General features: G+C 39.9%; 1 protein-coding gene across 2 annotated transcripts in view; it reads left to right on the top strand.

The window, feature by feature from the left end:
• KDM3B (lysine demethylase 3B) overlaps positions 1–18807 on the top strand; it is a 61600-nt gene that overhangs the window by 21764 nt on the left and 21029 nt on the right. Inside the window, exons 3-9 of one of the 2 annotated variants that reach the window (XM_070414899.1) lie at positions 892–1005; positions 2551–2656; positions 6379–6503; positions 8120–8194; positions 10923–11522; positions 15072–16308; positions 17160–17361. In XM_070414899.1, the coding sequence (XP_070271000.1) occupies positions 892–1005; positions 2551–2656; positions 6379–6503; positions 8120–8194; positions 10923–11522; positions 15072–16308; positions 17160–17361 (2459 nt within the window). The remainder of the gene's footprint in view (positions 1–891; positions 1006–2550; positions 2657–6378; positions 6504–8119; positions 8195–10922; positions 11523–15071; positions 16309–17159; positions 17362–18807) is intronic. The other variant, XM_070414900.1, reaches the window with a different exon arrangement.

Below are 18807 nucleotides of genomic sequence, written 5' to 3'. Positions count from 1 at the left end.
TTAGAAACCTCCATGATGAGAGAGAATCATTGATCAGCTGCCTCCTGCACATCCCTACTGGGGATTGAGCCTGCAAGGCCGGGCATGTGTCCTTGGCTGGAATCGAACCTGGGACCCTTCAGTCTGCAGGCCAACTTTCTATCCACTGAGCCAAACCGGCTAGGACCAATTGAACTTTTATTTTTATTTTATTTTTAAATATTTTTTTTTATTGATTTTTTATAGAGAGTTAGAAACATAGATGAGAGAGAAACATCGACCAGCTGCCTCCTGCACACCCCCTACTGGGGATGTGCCCACAACCAAGGTACATGCCCTTGACCGGAATCGAACCTGGGACCCCTCAGTCCCCAGGCCGACGCTGTATCCACTGAGCCAAACCGGTCAGGGCCAATTGAACTTTTAGAAGAAGCTCAAACAGATATGGGTTCCTGGGTGACTTTGTAGGCTATTTATTTATGAAATAGTAATATGAATTTGCTCATGCATATTTATACCAGTGATTATTTTTGAAATCTCACAAAGATTTTAAGAGTTCTAGAGATGATAATGGTGTAAACTCTTTATTCTGGGAATTTAATGTTAAACTAGCCTTCTTGAAGCCAGGCTTTAAGATTAGTCAGATCCCTGGAGAAAATGAGGAATTTCTCATTCTTTTCCTTTTTAGTTGTAAAGAGTATCAACCTAACTTTCTGCTCTCGTTTGCTTTCTATGATCATTTGAGGGCCAGATGCTAGGTTAGGAATGTTTCCAAGGACTTAGGCTTTAGTTTGTATTTACTGGTGTGAAAGATTTATTAATAATGAATATTTTCTCTAAAGTTAGAGATTTGGTTCAATTATTATTTTCTTTTCTAAGTTCTAATAAATTTCTTGTCATTGTACTTCGCAGACTTTCACTCCCTTAGTAGATAAACTCGGTTTGGGTTCTGTGGTTCCAGTTGAATACCTTCTGGATCGAGAGCTTCGTTTCCTGTCAGATACTAATGGGTTGCATTTGTTCCAGGTAATTAACACTTGCTCTAGTCCTAAACTTATTTCTCTGCTTGTTAATTTCTTTGTTGGTTATAAATATGGTGTTTCCATTAGCATTGAAATAAAATATTTCCTCCCAATAATTCCCTGTGCCTTTTAGTGTTTTTCTGCTCCCTTAAAAAGTACATTTGGTAACTGAAGCTTCTTTCTTCTACACAACTCCACCCCACCCTTAAATCACTCAACACTTAAGACCACAATTTTACTTGCTTTCTCAGAAGAGGCAGCTTCCCAGAAGTGGTTACTTCTATAACTTGAGTCTGAGGGGGTCTACACCTGTGTCAGTGGCATGGAAGCTGGGAGTTTGTGTTGATTCTGAGCAGCATTAAATATTGAAGACCTTAGGTGTATCTTTAGTTACAAAGAAAAGGGATAAGTTAGTAGTTTAAACAAACTAGCATCTGAGTTAGAGTTTCAGAATTTAGGGATGCTAATATTTATTTCTCATTAGTAAGAGTTACTGTCTGAAGATTAAAAATTAGGAGGCCTTATAATGACCAGCATAAACTGATGAACTAAAATAGATCCAGAGACATAGAAGCATTGAACAGACTGTTGAGCCTCAAAAGGAAGGCAGGGGAGGATGGGAGTTGGGGGTGGGGCGGGAGAGATCAACTAAAGGACTTGTATGCATGCATATAAACATAACAGACAGTAGAGGGGCAGGGACATGTGCTGGGGTGGGGGGAGGGGGAGTAGAGACATATGTAATACTTTCAACAATAACGAATTTAAATTAAAAAAATAAAATAAAAATTAGAGGGCTTAGAAGAGTTTTGCTGTCTTATTGAGGCAGCTAAGAGAAATATTTTCTAAACTATATTCTGTGACATATTAATAATGATTTCTTTGTCAGTATTTTTTTTTCTCCCTCATTAAGGCTTCACTCTCTTATCAACATTGCTTTATCCATCTTTTTAAAAAAATATATATTTTATTGATTTTTTACAGAGAGGAAGGAGAGGGATAGAGAGTTAGAAACATAGATGAGAGAGAAACATTTGTCAGCTGCCTCCTGTACACTCCCTACTGAGGATGTGCCCGCAACCAAGGTACATGCCCTTGACCAGAATCGAATCTGGGACCCTTCAGTCCACAGGCCTACGCTCTATCCACTGAGCCAAACCGGTTAGGGCTATCCATCTTTTAATACTAGTGCTTATATGGGTAGGCACTTGGTAAATGTTGGATAAATATTAAAATAAGCAAAATGATTTATATGCAATAAAATGTTTTGTGGTCAAATAAGTATGAGAAATACTGACATAAACAGATTCTTTTCCGATATGCCTTCTCAGAGCCTTTAATATGCTGTTATATATAGAAAGATATATAATATTTCCAAACCTAATTGATCTTAGCATCCTTATTTTCTACAGAGATCTCATAAGACTAGGGTTCTACAGAACATTCTTTGACAAGTCATACCCTCATGGGTATGATTTTTTCTCATCTGCTTAGATATTATTGCTATTCATTTTAATATTCAATTATTTTCTTCTCTTATCTTTACCAGATGGGAACAGAGAGCCAAAACCAGATTCTTTTGGAACATGCTGCATTGAGAGAAACAGTTAATGCTTTGATCAGTGACCAAAAGTTACAAGAGATATTTAGCCGAGGTAAGAACAGGTAGTCTTCTGTTCCTGAACTCTGAATCAAGTGTATGGCCACTGGCCAGGGCTGTAATACATAGTCTTGTTGTGATGTGAGTTTTGTTTTGTTGTGTCTTCATTTCCTATGTGTGTTTTTTTTTAATATGTTTTTATTGGTTTCAGAGAGAGGGAGAAAGGGGGGGGGGGGAGAGAGTGAAACATCATTGATGAGAGAGAATCATCAATCAACCACGTTCTGCACACACCTGCAGGGGATCAAGTCCACAACTCTGGCATGTGTCTGACCAGATCGAACTGTAACCTCCTGGTTCATGGGTCAACCATTGAGCCACACTGGCTGGGCTATTTCTTCATTTCTTAAATATTATTATTAAGGACTTATCTTGTAGTAGACACAATGTTAAGGTACTGAGGATACAACCATGAGCTGGAGAATATCTCTGCTTTTCTTGAGCTTACTGTCTGTAAGGATCTCAAGGACTAAAGACTGTTGACACCAACAAATAACAACTTAGAGTGCAAGATATATTCACAAAGGAAGATGTCCACAGACTCATTCCCATTTGTTATAGGTGGCAGGAATGGCACGATGTGTCAAATCAGCAAGGTCAGACCAAACCTGGGTTCAGCAACCTCGGTAGTTGGGTTCTGGCTAGGAAAGAATTCATAGTAAAGACCAAAACTATAAGAGAACACTTACTTGGTAAATCACAGAAGTAAAAAAGTAATTCCTAGAAGAAATGGTTTTAGGAAACAAGTTATAGAGGTAAAGGAAGGGCCCTTGGAGCTTGGAGTGAAGAAGCTAATGGTGATGTACCTTGGGCAGGGATAGGGTGGGTGAAGGGAAAGGCAAGGGTGTGCTCCTGGGAGGGAGAGTGCCCTGGGTCCTCCATCCTAAGGGTTTTAAGGGTAGAGATTTTAGGGGAGGTTTCAGGAAAAGATCTTAATAGAATATTCAGCAATTTTGGAATATTCTGCTTGGAAACCCTGTTCTTTCAGGGTTTTGGTCTACACTGGTTTGATTGGCCAACACCAGGGCAAGGGGTCCTTATTCAATGCAGCGGGTCCTGGCTTCAGCAGTGGCTAGTTTTGTTGTTTATCTGGACCTGGAGCTAAAATGCAACTGATGCATAGGTGTTATCTCTAGGGAGGAAAGATCAGGGAGTCACCACGTGACTCTGCATGGGGAGGAAAAGTCACCCTGGGGGTGAGGTCCCACCCTACAGTTGATTGTCTGTTGCTAGGTACCTGTGGCTTTCCTCCCTGGTGACCTTCTTCTATACCTGCCCCATCATCCTTGCTCTGCTCTTGTAACTACCTACAACACATTAACAGCATGTTGTTATTTTTTTTTAATATATATTTTATTGATTTTTTTACAGAGAGGAAGGGAGCGGAGGGATAGAGAGTTAGAAACATTGATGAGAGAAACACTGATCAGCTGCCTCCTGCACACTCCCCACTGGGGATGTGCCCGCAACCAAGGTACATGCCCTTGACTGGAATCGAACCTGGGACCCTTGAGTCCGCAGGCCGACGCTCTATCCACTGAGCCAAACCAGTTAGGGCAACAGCATGTTATTTTTAAAAATCAGTCAGGGCATGTGCTGGGGTTGTGGGCTTGATCCCAGTGTGGGGCATACAGGGTGGGGGTGGAGAGGATGTGGCCAGTCAGTGATTCTCTCTCAACATTAATGTTTCTATCTCCTTTTCTCCCTTCCTCTCTGAAATCCTATATAATAAAACCCTAATATGCAAATCGACTGAACGGCAGAACAACCAGTTGCTATGATGCGCACTGACCACCAGGGGGCATACGCTCAACTCAGGAGCTGCCGCCTGGTGGTCAGTGTGCTCCCACAGGGTGAGTGCCACTCAGCCAGAAGCCAGGCTCAAGGCTGGCTAGTGCAGCAGCTGCGGTGGCGGGAGCCTCTCTCACCTCCACAGCAGTGCTAAGGATGTCTGACTGCCAGCAGGCATCCCCTGAGGGCTCCCGGACTGCAAGAGGGTACAGTCTGAGCTGAGCACCCTCTTCTCCCCTCCGCCTCTCTCCCCCCCCCCCCCGCCCCCCCCCCCCCCCCCCCCCCGCCCCAGTGTATGAATCTGATGCACCGGGCCTCTAGTCAATAAATAAATAATTATGAATGAAAACCAGAAAGAATTATTACCTTCTTCATGTTCAGATACAGATTTTGCCCAAGATTCTATACAAAGTGTAGACTATTGCTTCATTTATCTTTCCCTTCATGTTGTACATCAACTTCTTCCTTTCTGAACCTCATTATGATCATGATTTTCAGTGAAATAGTGTCCTTGGTTCTCTTTTATCAAATTAAATCTAAATAGGTAAAGGAAGGCATAGGTACACAGGCCTATTTAGGGAAAGAGAGTATCAAGATAAAATGATGTTTAATAATCAAGGAAAGGTATGGGGAAGAAAGAATGTGTGGAAAAATTGATAGCAGAGAGAAGAAAATCGAATGAACAGAATAAGAGATGAAGGTGTATACGATTATAGAAAAATTAAGGAAGCTTAATTATAGCTCAAAGATCACTTAAAATAAGTAGTGATTTGGCTATATAGTCTCAAATGTATACGATATGCAAGAGAGAGAATATATTACTTTATCACCTAGTAATGAGGGCCAGCTGATATTTCAGGGTAACATTACCAGCTGATAAAGTAATATATTTGAAACTCTGTGTTCCTAGGAAGACAGGTGCTATATTTGTTCAGACTATTATTAGTGTAGAGGTTGGTAACCTCATAAATTGAACTCTCTACTTACTGTTATTGAAAGTCAGATAGTAGCATGTAAATGGTTATATATCATTCATATGGTCACTTAACAAAATAGTACATTCAACTTATTGGCCTCCAACTTTTTTTTATGTATGTGTCAGATCTGAGTACATTCTCATACTATCTGTAGTTTTTTATTTGTAAGTTTACTTCCTCTTCCTTATATTTTAGAATGGGGAGATTGAGATAAGGTGAAATCAGAGTCCTGAGAGATTCTAAGAAATTTTCTAAATAAACTAAAGTTACAAAGGTCACTGGGAAAACTGTGTTTTATTTTTCTTTGTTTGTTTTTGTTAATCCTCACCTGAGGATATTTTTTTTTTTAATATATTTTATTGATTTTTTTTTACAGAGAGGAAGGGAGAGGGATAGAGAGTTAGAAACATCCATGAGAGAGAAACATCGATCAGCTGCCTCCTGCACACCCCCTACTGGGGATGTGCCCGCAACCAAGGTACATGCCCTTGACCGGAATCGAACCTGGGACTCTTCAGTCCACAGGCCGCCGCTCTAGCCACTGAGCCAAACTGGTCAGGGCCCCGAGGGTATTTTTCCATTGATTTTTAGGAATAGTGGAAGAGAGAGGGAAAGACAGAGAAAAACATTGATGTGAGAGAAACACATCAATTAGTTGCCTCCTGCACACACCAACCAGGCTTAGGACCAAGTATGTGCCCTTGACCGGAATCGAACCCAGACCCTTTAGTCTGTAGGCCGACGCTCTATCCAGTGAGCCAAACGGGCTAGGGCTATGTTTTATTTTTAAATTGCTGAGTATGGTAAATCTGAAATTGCTCATTCAACTCCATACAAGAAGACTAAAAGAGCCATATATCTACATTATATAGTTTTCCTTCTGCTTTAGAAACAATTATGAAATATAGCATAGCCAAAAATATTTTATACTGACTCATCTCTCCATTAGGTCCCTACAGTGTTCAAGGTCACAGGGTCAAAGTATATCAGCCAGAGGGGGAAGAAAGTTGGCTCTATGGCATTGTAAACCATCAAGATTCAATTACTCGTCTTATGGATGTGTCTATAACTGAGGTAAGGCTTTGTGTTATGTGTTATTTCATCTTACAGGTGTAGAAAAAGGGAGCATCCTGAGTAAGAAGACTTGGTTCCATATGTGGCTCTATTGCTTAATGACCGTATGACCTTGAGAAGAAAAGCTGTTCAACTTTCTTAATCTCATTGTTCTCATATATAAATTAGAGTTAATTAGGCACCCCCTCCCTCCCCACTGATCTCCCAGCACTGTTGGGAAGTAAGATAATAATGTATTTGAAAATGCTTTAAAATCTGTAAAAACAATATACAAATGTGAAGTGCTATTATAATTTTATCATAAAGGTTAGTAGTAGTTAAAAATCTAGTTAGCATTTGGTTTTATAATACTTATGCCACTCTCCCTTAGATATTGGAAAAATTGTTTCTAATGAAGTAAACAGAGAAGCATAGCATCTAGAGCAACGGTTCTTAACCTGTGGGTCTCGACCTCTTTGGGGGTCGAACGACCCTTTCACAGGGGTCGCCTAAGACCATCAGAAAACACATATATAATTACATATTGTTTTTGTGATTAATCACTATGCTTTAATTAAGTTCAATTTGTAACAATGAAATTGGGGGTCACCAAAACATGAGGAACTGTATTAAAGGGTCGCGGCATTAGGAAGGTTGAGAACCACTGATCTAGAGCAACCTGGAGAATTGTATCAGAAAAACACTAGATGAGTGTTTTGAAGCAAACAGATTTGTATTTATATACCTTTGAATTCATTTCAGACTTGGCCTTGGCAGTCAGGTGTAAATATAAGCATAATCATTTTATTTTTTTGAGTTAAAAAAAAATTATTAATTTAATTTTCTTTAAAAAATTTTAAACAATATACATATATAAAGTAGATATTAAAAGCTATCCCCTCCCCTAGGCAAATATCACTACCCACAGTAGTAACCACCATTAACTGTTTGGTATATATTATATATTCTTCTATAATTTACTTTTGTTTACTTAATTGTAAATTAACATCTTTCTGTGTAAATATATAGAAATCTGACTTGTTCTTTTAAAATAGATACATATTTAACTGGATGGATGTATCATGACCAACTTAGACTAAAATTGATGGACATTTAAATCATTGACAGTATTTTCAATAATACATATAATGCCACAGTGAATATCCTTGAACATATATCATTGTACACTGTTTCACATTATTTATTGGGATAAATTCCCAGCTGTGGAATTGCTAGGTCAAAGTATATGTACATTAAATCTGACAGTGTCAAATTGGCCCCTTCCAAAAGCTTTTATTCTTTAATAGTAGAGTGGTGCTTTGAATGATTATTGGTTCTGAAGGTTTTTGGTTTCTGTAATGTACAGAATATGAAGGTTTTAGAATTTGAAATTAATATCCCTAAAAGAGGCCCAAATGCTTAAAGCTTACCATAGTCCAGACTTTGTTTCAGATGCTATCTAGCAGTGAGTAAGATAGTAAAGATCCCTGCTCTGGTAGAGCTTTTATTCTACCAGAGTAGAAATACAAAGATAATTACATAGGTTAGAAAAAATACATAATTGTGTCCTTGGTAGACAATGTATTAAATCTTTTCCCCTCTTTTTCATATTACCCATTATCCTGCTCCTACTGTAGAGTGGTGAGATCAAGTCTGTAGATCCCAGACTGATTCATGTGATGCTGACGGATAATTCCACGCCTCAGAACGAGGTACAGTAATAGACTGAGTCTCTGAGTAGACTCGTGACCTTGCATGATGTTATTATGTAGATTTCTTATATGTGTATTGTCCATGGATACCCTTTGGGCTTCAGCTCTGGCCACTGTACATTTCTTTCTTTTTTTTTTTTTTTCATGGTCTTGCCTAGTTAAGGAAGAATAGTTTCAAGAAAAAGACCTAGTCTGAGCAAACTCTTTTAATCATGGCCAGGTTGCCTAGCCGTTTTGAACTCCATAGCCTAACTATTTCTTCTTATATTCTTCCAGGACAGGTATATTTGAAAGATACAGTAGACAGTTAAAGCTATAATAAGATACAGTAGACAGTTAAAGCTATAATAAGCAGAATATAAAGTAACCTTCAAGACCTACCCAATAATAAATGGAAGAGAAGTTACATCCTCTTTTTCTTTCCATTCCGTGGTATTGAGCTCCAGAAGAGTCTGATTTTCCTTATCCCAAGAAGGTCAGATAAAACAGGTACCTAGTCCAGTGCTCAGCACACAGTGGATGACTCTATAATTACTATGAACCAGACAAACTCTTGGTTCATTCAAAATTATCATAGTCCAAAAAACATGCATTATAAATCAGTGCCTGAACCAATCAAGGAATTCTGTACAATTTTCCTTCAGTAGAACATTGACTAGGATGGCCAGCTGTCCAAATATTCCTCATAGTCTCTTAGCACCTCTGTAATATTGCTATCTTGGCCACTCATGCTAAATATAGTTCTTCCTCATCTTCTTTATTCAGTCATTTTTTACTTCATAAAATAAGATGAGGGTAGGAAAAGAAAAATCAGGGTTAAATTTAATAGCTCTTTACAACATATAATATTGCCACAAATTGGATAAGTCTCTTGACTTTGTTTACATGGCTGAAAACACCTATTACTTTTATGATGTATTGGGCCCCTTTTTTATTCCCTTCCTTATTTCATTTATTCGATTATTATGTGCCAGGTACTGTTCAATTGGTTAGATATGTCGCTGGGGAGTACTGGCTTCATGTGAGTAGCTCACTGTAAGTAGGACATATAAAAGTTGTTGCTCAGGGATGTTGCTGTGAGCCAGGCTCTGCAAGTTGGCTAGGTGAATCAGATTGATCTGTGGTTTTCAGCAATAGATGTTGATTCTTTCCTTTTTAGCTTTGCCATGATGTGACTATCTTCTTAGCTAGCAAAGAATAATTATTATTGATAGCAAAGAATAATTATTATTGACAGTTCTGCCAAGTTTTATAGTAATCATCCTTAGAGATCCACCTCATCTCTTGAATGAGTGAGCAAAAAAGGAGAAATTTCACTGATCATACTTCTGTGGTTTACAACAGTGAAAACTGGGTGGTGATAGAGGTTGAAGAAGGGCTAAACAAGTGTTAAAAGGACCAAATGAAAACAATTTCTAGCAAACAGAAACAGTTCTTAAATGAAAAATTTAGAAACTTAGATTAATATTACCAGAAGTATGGGGGAAACAGAAAGAAATCTTGGGCTTTGGTTAAGAATTGTAGAAGGAAATTAAAGGAGAAAAAATGGAAATGAAGGCAGAGAAGGAAAGAAGGAGGGAGGGAGAAAGGGAGGGAGGGGAAAAATACAGAACTAGAACTGACTAAAGAAATATAAAATTTGAAAAAGTTTGTTATAACACCTATAATAATGATTACAACAAAAATACAGATCTGCACAAAGAATCTATAAATATTTAATGGCAATAAGAGTAGATTTATTCTTAGATAATACTAATAGCGAAATAACTGTGTGTTACTAGCTTATTGCCACCCTAGCAAATGTTATCGCTGAATTAAACTATCTGCAAGTTATCTGAATAAAGCTAAAATGAATACCTGCTTCTTGGTGGGATACCAATCTAAGAATGTTTCAGATGCAAGTCTTTGCTGCACAAAGGTTGCTTGAAAGAATGTTAGCTGTGTCCCAAGCCCCCTTCCCTTTGTCCTTCTCAGGGAAGACGATAGGAATTGCCCCTTCTAACCTGTATCTTTTAAGGTTATCCGGCCTCTCAAGTAAAGCACAAGTAAGAGTTCATGAGCTAGGCTGAAATTATTGAAAGAGCTAAGAAAGAGATTTGACTGTTTGGTCTATGGTAGCGTGCCTTTTCCCCTTTCTTCTGTCTAATGCTTTGAAATAAGATTTGGAGATTGCATCTTTTTAAAGTCTGTAAGAGTAATCCAAACCTGCCTCTGTTGGTCTCACTTTTCCTTTGGTCACAGACTCACAAATGTCGGTTTTCCTATTGTCACCAGTTTTTAGTGACTTCTGGAGGAAGAGATTTTATATTTCAATATTTGAAATGCCAGTTTCTGTCAAACAAGGAGTTAAATATGAAATAAAGCTGATTTTTTCATCAAGGGGCAAATGAGCTCCCAGGCTTGCTTTGGCAGTCTATTTTGTAAAAGAAATTCCACAGATATTTAAAACCTTCCTTCATTTGAGGAAGTATTGCATTTTATTTAAGGGATGGTTTGCCAAGTGAGTTAATCTCTAGTGACCATTATCTTGTATATGTGTGTGTAAATTGAGTCACAGGAAGATTGAGCTTTTTGACACAAGGAATGTCTTAGAGCTGGCATTGGAACTTGGTAGTCTGTGCCTGCTTTGATTTTTTTGCTTCTAGAGATGGGAAAGAGCTAATGGTTTATGGTTTTCACAAGATGGAAAGTCCCTTGTAATAAATCTTCTTTGAATTTTGTTTTGTAGGGGGGTACGTTAAAAGCAGTAAAGTCTTCCAAAGGAAAGAAGAAGAGAGAGAGCATAGAGGGGAAAGATGGCCGGAGGAGAAAAAGTGCTTCGGACTCTGGGTGTGACTCTGCATCAAAGAAATTAAAAGGAGACAGGGGTGAAGTAGACAGTAATGGGAGCGATGGAGGCGAGGCGAGCCGAGGGCCCTGGAAAGGAGGGAATGCCAGTGGAGAGCCAGGGCTGGATCAGAGAACCAAGCCACCACCGACTACATTTGTCCCCCAGATTAACCGCAACATTCGCTTTGCCACTTACACCAAAGAAAACGGCAGGACTCTGGTGGTGCAGGATGAACCTGTAGGTGGGGACACAACTGCATCTTTTACTCCATATCCTACAGCCACAGGGCAGACACCTTTGGCCCCAGAGGCGGGTGGAGCTGAAAGCAAAGAGGCAGGAAAAACACTGGAACAAGTTGGTCAGGGCCTGGTGGCTTCAGCAGCTATGGTCACTACCGCCAGCTCTACCCCAACCACGGTGAGGATCTCAGACACTGGCCTTGCAGCAGGGACTGGGCCGGAAAAACAGAAAGGCAGCTGGTCGCAGGCCCCAGGAGAGGTGAGTTGTTTCAGAGGCAGATTTGCAAGACTTGGTTTCATTCTTCCACTCTTTATTTCTTGATAACACATTAAAAGGCATCTCAAATGCTAGAGGGAAGGAGTATATCTAAGATTTACTTAAATTAAACACTGTGGATGGACCTTTACTGCTCATTGGACAAATGTGTATATTTTAATAATTTTATTAGCTCTTAAAAGTCACCTGAACAATTAGGCTAATCAAAACTGATTATGCAACCCAATTTAATGAGATATTAAGATAGATTTTTAATTCAATTATCTTTTTAGTTCACATAGTGGTTGAGCTGCCACCAGGCATGTGAGAGGCAAGGTTAACGAATTACAGTGTTGGTAATAGTGGCACTATAATTAAGGCTATGTGAAAGCCACTATTACCAACCCATGTTTTCAGTTTATTATTTTCTATATTTTCCCTTGAGGTTGGGCTTCTTTCCCATGATTAGATATGGTCATAAAATTATCTTTTCCTAACTTAATCTTTTATTTTTATTTTTATTATTTATTGATTTGAGAGAGAGAACATTGATTTGTTGTTCCCTTTACCTATGTGTTCATTGGTTGATTCTTTCATGTGCGCTGACTGGGGATCAAACCCATAAACTTGGCATATCAGGATGATACTCTAACCAACTGAGCTACATGGCCAGGCCTGGCTTAATCTTTTAAAGCCTAACCTGGAAATTTTGATGGAATTAATCACAGTATCCAGTTTACTTTTTTCTTTTAAATCCTCACCCAAGGATATGTTTTTTCATTGATTCTAGTGAGGAAGGAGAGGGAGAGAGTACGAAACATCCATGTGAGAGAGAAACATTGATTGGTTGCCTCCCTTACGTGCCATCCCCAAACAGGGACCAAACCTGAAACCCCAGGAATATGGCCTGACTGAGAATCAAACCTGAGACTTTGGTGCACAGGATGACACTCCAACCAACTGAGTCACACTGGCTAGGGCTACTATTTTCTTACAAAATGGAACTTTTGTTAAATATAAATTAACATTAAGTTGGCTCCCAAATCAAATTTGAGGCAATATTAAAAACAGTTCTTACAATCTTTGGACTCTTATTTTGGTCACCAAAGTATGATTTATGATTCTAGTCATAGTTTTTTCAAGCTGGAAGTATGAAATACTAAGATACTAAATAATTTTTTTAAATTATGTATAGGAAACTACTGTGTGCTAAGTACCATATATTATAAACAAAGAATTGAAATCCCTGTTTGAAGGAGCTCACATCCTAAAATGGAATAATTTTAGGTATAACAATGCCAGATAAAACATAGCATAAACATTTCATCTGATTTCTTCCTCTCCCTAGAAAATGCAATTTGTTAATCCCTAGTGTGCAAGGATGAGGAAGGAGATGAAATGTCCAGGCAGACTGTAAATGCAAATTTTACACTGTTCATGGTTTGTCCTTTATTAAATGACCAGCATTCCCAAGAGAACTAGGTGAGGATCTCTATGTGGATTTCTAGATTGTATATCATCATATTGCCCAAATTAATTAAAATGAATTCCATGTCAAAGGCAGTGTGGAAAAAAATGGGGAATTGCAAAATAGACCAAATTTTACGTGCTACAAGAAGAGCTCCATGGAGTGCTGTTATTCTTAAAAGAGTAGCAAAGCTTAATAGATGAAATGTGGATTCTAAACAGGTTGGAGACATTTCTGTGGCTACATCAGTAATTTTGCTAAGGTGTCAGCCTAGGTATTCTCCTTGGGGTAGGATTTTAAAATACAGAAAGGGATGTTTCCATTATGATGTTGAATCTAAAATAGGGACACAACCTCATTTAAAAAATTTCTTACCCTTAAAATTGAGTTGAAATCAGCTTGTCATCACTTTAGTATAAGAAAAGGATTTGGAATTTAATCACTTGAAGGAAAATAAGACCATCCAAATTGTTCTTCATTCATGTGTGTATTTATTTTTAAAGGGTAACTTTAGTAGTGAAACCTGAGCTACCCATGCTGGTTCCTCACAGTCATGCAGGTGTCAAGGCTCCTGGCCAAATCCTGCAAGTGAAGCAACTGCAACGCCTCAGTGCTGCGTCTGTCTATTCTTTTCTTTTTAGTTGGAGGGGGTTTAAGTCAATGGTTGTTGGTTAGTGGAAAAGAAAAGAAAACAGAATTATGAACCCTAAAATGCCCTGAAACTGTCTCTATAGCAAATGTCAAAGGAAGGCAAACCATGGGAGCCTGCCTGGTTCTCTTGCCTCTGTGCCACTCTCAAGGAAAGTCCTAATGTAGACTTCTCTTGAATATTTAAAGAATGCTTTAAGTAAATTGAAACCCCCCCCTTTTTTTTTTTTTTAACAGAGCCCTTTTCTATCTGGAACATTTAAAAAATTGTGATAAGTAACATATAACAAAACTTACCATTTTAACCATTTAAAGTATATAGTACTGTGGCATTTAGTATTTCCACAATGCTGTGCACCCACGACCACTATCTAGTTCCAGAAATTTTCATTACCCCAAAAGGAAGCATCATATTTATTAAGCAGTCATGGAATAATTTATTTCCAGTGTTTTAAAATGAATGTTTAGGGTTATCATCATCTACTACTACGATTTGTTAGTCAAGTGCTAGGATCTGGGTTTTATTCAATTAAAAAATATTACAAAAGTTCTCATACCTACCTATGGATATTTCTGTGTATGTAAATGGATGTGTAATATATATGAAAGTGATCCTACTTTCTTTATTGCACACGCAAAAGGAAAGTATTTTTTTGTTGTCCAATTTGTTATGCTGAATGCTTTTGTTTGGTGGGCATATCAGAATCTTTTACTTTTCCTGGTTGGAGATTTGTTAGATCCCCTGATAACACAAGCTTTCAATAATCAGTGTGCTCTTTTTAATTTAGTGTCTTTAGGTTTAACTTTAATTGAAACAGATAGTCAACTTTCAGGTTGACTTGAACCCATAAATAAATGGGTTCCCTAATTTCTAAAAGGGTCCATCTTCAGGAGTTTCAGACTAAATAAAAGAATACTTTTCCTTAATGTACAATGGGCTTGTTAAGGGGCTGAAGTCACTTTTGTAAGATAAAAAATGTGTAATAGCTTAAATAAATTAAAACTTTAACAATAGCCTAAGGTCATTGAGGTAGATTAATATTACATGGTCACTTGGTATGTTTTAAAGTAAAAGCTGATGTCTGTTCAAGAATCCTTTTCACCAATTCCCTGGTAGAGTCATTGTTTCCAAATAGATACCAAGAAGCCTACACAGACTCCTAGTGCCATGACAACCAAATGGCTGACAACCAAGGGAATGGAAGGATGAATGACATCTTACTATCTCTAGCTTACCTTGCTAAAGATTTCCTCTGTGTGGTCTGTGGCAGGTTTCTTCCCTAATGCTGATGAAATCTAGTTATAAGAGCAGTTTTCATGGAATTGTAGGAAAGAAAAGTTGATTTACTCAAGGAATGTTGGCCTAAGTCTAAGAAAGAGATCATAAGGTTGTCAAGAGAAGTCAACATCACTAACTCCGGCTATCTTCTTTTCAGAATTCAAGAAATTCTGTCCTGGCCTCTTCTGGATTTGGAGCGTCTCTCCCAAGTTTATCACAACCTTTGACTTTTGGAAGTGGAAGGAGCCAGTCCAATGGGGTTGTAGCCACGGAGAACAAACCTTTGGGCTTCTCTTTTGGCAGTAGCTCTGCGCCAGAGTCTCAGAAAGACTCTGATCTCTCCAAAAACTTGTTTTTTCAATGCATGCCCCAAACTTTACCAACCAGTAACTACTTCAGTACCGTTTCAGAGAGTTTGGCTGATGATTCCTCCAGTCGAGACTCATTCAAACAAAGCCTTGAGAGCCTGTGTAAAGGCAGATCCACTCTTGGAGCAGACACTAAATCAGGCTCTAAGGCTGGCTCTGTGGACCAGAAAGTGCCTACAGAGTCCATGCCCACCCTCACACCAGCCTTCCCACGGAGCCTCCTCAATGCCCGCACCCCAGAGAGTCATGAAAATCTATTTTTACAGCCCCCTAAACTGTCCCGGGAAGAGCCCTCTAACCCTTTCTTGGCATTTGTGGAGAAAGTTGAACATAGCCCTTTCAGCGGCTTTGCATCTCAGGCATCATCAGGTAGCTCTTCCTCTGCTACCACTGTCACCTCCAAGGCAGCACCCACCTGGCCCGAGTCTCACTCCTCTTCAGATTCAGCATCTTTAGCAAAGAAGAAAACCCTCTTCATCACAACTGACTCCTCCAAACTGGTGTCTGGTGTTCTGGGCTCAGCTCTTACCACTGGGGGTCCAAGCCTCTCTGCTATGGGAAATGGCCGCTCCAGTTCACCCACCAGCAGCCTCACCCAGCCCATTGAGATGCCTACTCTCTCCTCCAGCCCCACAGAGGAGAGACCAACTGTGGGGCCTGGGCAGCAGGACAATCCCCTCCTCAAAACCTTTAGTAACGTCTTTGGCAGGCACTCAGGCAGCTTTCTGTCCTCCCCAGCAGATTTTTCACAGGAGAACAAAGCTCCTTTTGAAGCTGTGAAAAGGTTCTCACTGGATGAGCGAAGCTTGGCTTGCAGACAGGACTCGGACTCCAGCACCAACAGTGACCTGTCAGATTTGAGCGACTCTGAGGAGCAGCTGCAGGCCAAGACTGGCCTGAAGGGGATTCCAGAGCACCTGATGGGGAAGCTGGGCCCCAATGGGGAACGCAGTGCTGAGCTGTTGCTGGGCAAAGGCAAAGGGAAGCAGGCCCCCAAGGGCCGGCCTCGGACTGCACCCCTGAAAGGTGATCCTGCTGGGGCTATACAGCGGCTTGGCTTTGGCACTAGCCTTGAATGCCTGTTGTGCTCTTGGGTAGCAGAGGCCCTCCCTTTGATGGAAAGTTCTATAATCTCATAAAATTGCATAGCCAAGAGGGCCTAACAAAGGTCCCTCACTAGACCTGTTTCAGGGCAGGATTGCATGTAAACCAGCACTGTAAGAGGGGTGTCTGTTAGTATAATGATAGTCCCACAAAGGAAGTCCTTGACCTTCCTTAGTAGTCTCTTTGTTCAGGAACTCTTTCTTGGTGTTTTTCTCATCCTTTTCTGCTCTCCTTTGGCCCATTCTCTCTACTCACCCCTCACTTTGCTTCTCTCTGACACATATGTAAGGTTTTAATGTCATTTTTAAAAGCCATTAAATCCTGTAGTATGACGTTATGGTCCAGAAGTGTGTAAGAGCTGATGGTAAAAAAACAAGGAAGTCTGGTAGTAAAAGTAGCTGTTGTCATTAGGAATTGGTATCCCGTGGGAGCTCAATTAGAAGACTTCTGGATTAGAATAGTCATATCCCTAGGGGCCAGAGACAGGTGGTGGCTACCTTCTGCCGTCTTGAATTTTCCTCCTTCATGACCAGAGTTTTTTTACTATAATAAGGTACTTCCTTCAAATTCTCCATGGTCCTTATCCCCCAAGTGAAGCCTTTTTGCTCCCTCTGCTCCCTTTCTGTCAAGGATGAACCTGACGGGCACATGCCCAAACGGTGTAAAGAGGAGTGGTCGAGGTTGGTACAAGTATCTGTCCGCAAAAGGATCATGTTATTGAGTCTCATTTATACCTGTCACACCAACCATTTCTTCTTTCTCCCTTGCCGCAGTTGGCCAGTCAGTGCTGAAAGATGTAAGCAAGGTGAAGAAGCTGAAGCAGTCCGGAGAGCCCTTCCTGCAGGATGGGTCATGCATCAACGTAGCCCCTCACCTGCACAAGTGTCGTGAGTGCCGCCTGGAGCGGTATCGGAAGTTTAAGGAACAGGAGCAAGATGATTCCACTGTGGCTTGCCGCTTCTTTCACTTCCGGAGGTACCCAAACTTCTCTCTTTGTCTCTTTGCCAGTTTCCATTAGTGAAACATAATTCCCACTGTTTTTCTGAATCTGTAAGTATGCGTTACCGTCTTTCTCTTTGTTTTCCTTACCCTTTTACTCTCAAGTGTGTGCTGAGGCTCTGCCACAGTAGCTACGTAGTTTGGATTGTGAAATGACATGTAGCTTTGTCCTTGGAGAACTGAAGTAGAACAGTCTCAGCTGCCAGCCTCTGACCTATGTTGAGTTATTCCTAATTGGGGTTCCACTTGAAGCCAGTGGTATACCCAGAACTCAGTTTTGGATTATGAATCTGCCTAGCCACTTACTCCCCTCTTCAGTGCTAGAGTAACTTGAGTTCCCTAGAAAGGAGGAGAAGTAAGATTAGGAGATAATGTGAATTATCTTTGAAATAGAGAAAACTGATGGAAATCCTAGGAATATCCCCTGCTTTTACCAAACATAACCATATTAATCACTTCTGCCTAATAGAAGGGGAATTTCTTATAAATAATCTTTCAAGAAGCTTTAATTTTTAAAATAAAGAAATCTAAATAATTTATCCACTTGGTGTGGATTCACTTATTCAGCAAATGTTTATTGAACACATAATGTGTACTAGTCATTGTTCTGGGCACTGAGGATTCAGCAGTGCACAAAACCTTCAAATTTTAGCCTTTGAGAGGTTTGCATTGTAGTTGGAGAGGCAGACAGTAAATAAGAAAAAAAAAGCTTAAATATATGGTATGTCAGCTGATACTAACTATGAAAAAAATAAGGGAAAGAGGATTGAAGTGTGGGGAGGCTAGATAGGATGATTTGAGGAAGTGTGGGAGTGAGCCGCACATTTTCCTGGGAAACTACTATTCCAGGTAGAGGGCATAACAAGAGCAACTGTCCTGAGGCTGGAGTATCTATACCTGGTGTGTTTATGGAGGTAGGGTGACTAAAATAGAGTAAGCCAGGGAGGAAAAGAGTTGAGGTTAAAGAGTTAATGATAACCCTGGCAAGTGTGGCTCGGTTGATTGGAGCTTTCTCCTGAACACCAGAAGACCGTGGGTTCAATTCCCAGTCTGGGCACATGCCTAGGTTGTTGGGTCTATCCCTCTCGTGGCACAAGGGAAGGCCACCGATCCATGTATCTCTCGTATAGATGTTTTGATGTTTCTCTCTCTTTCTCTTTCCTTCCTCCCTCTCTAAATAAAACAATAAAACCTATAACCATAGGCGGGGGGAAAAGAGTTAATGATGGGTCCAGATTTTAAAGGGCTACTCTAAGGGCCTTGACTTTCATGCTGGAATAAGTCATTAGAGGTTTTAAGGTTATGAGTGATGCTGATGAGTGTCTTAAAGGAGCACTAGACTCCCTGTTTGAGACTAGATTACATTGAGGCAAAGGCAGAGAGAAGAGGCTGTTGCAATGATCTAGATGAGAAATGATGGTG

This window comes from Myotis yumanensis, unplaced genomic scaffold, assembly GCF_028538775.1.
Source record: "Myotis yumanensis isolate MYYU_CA2020_CCGP unplaced genomic scaffold, mMyoYum1.0.hap1 SCAF_5, whole genome shotgun sequence".
In the NCBI taxonomy this organism is placed as follows: Eukaryota; Metazoa; Chordata; class Mammalia; order Chiroptera; family Vespertilionidae; genus Myotis; species Myotis yumanensis.
Note: the sequence above shows the minus strand (reverse complement) of the source record. Positions and strands in the feature narration are given on the sequence as shown.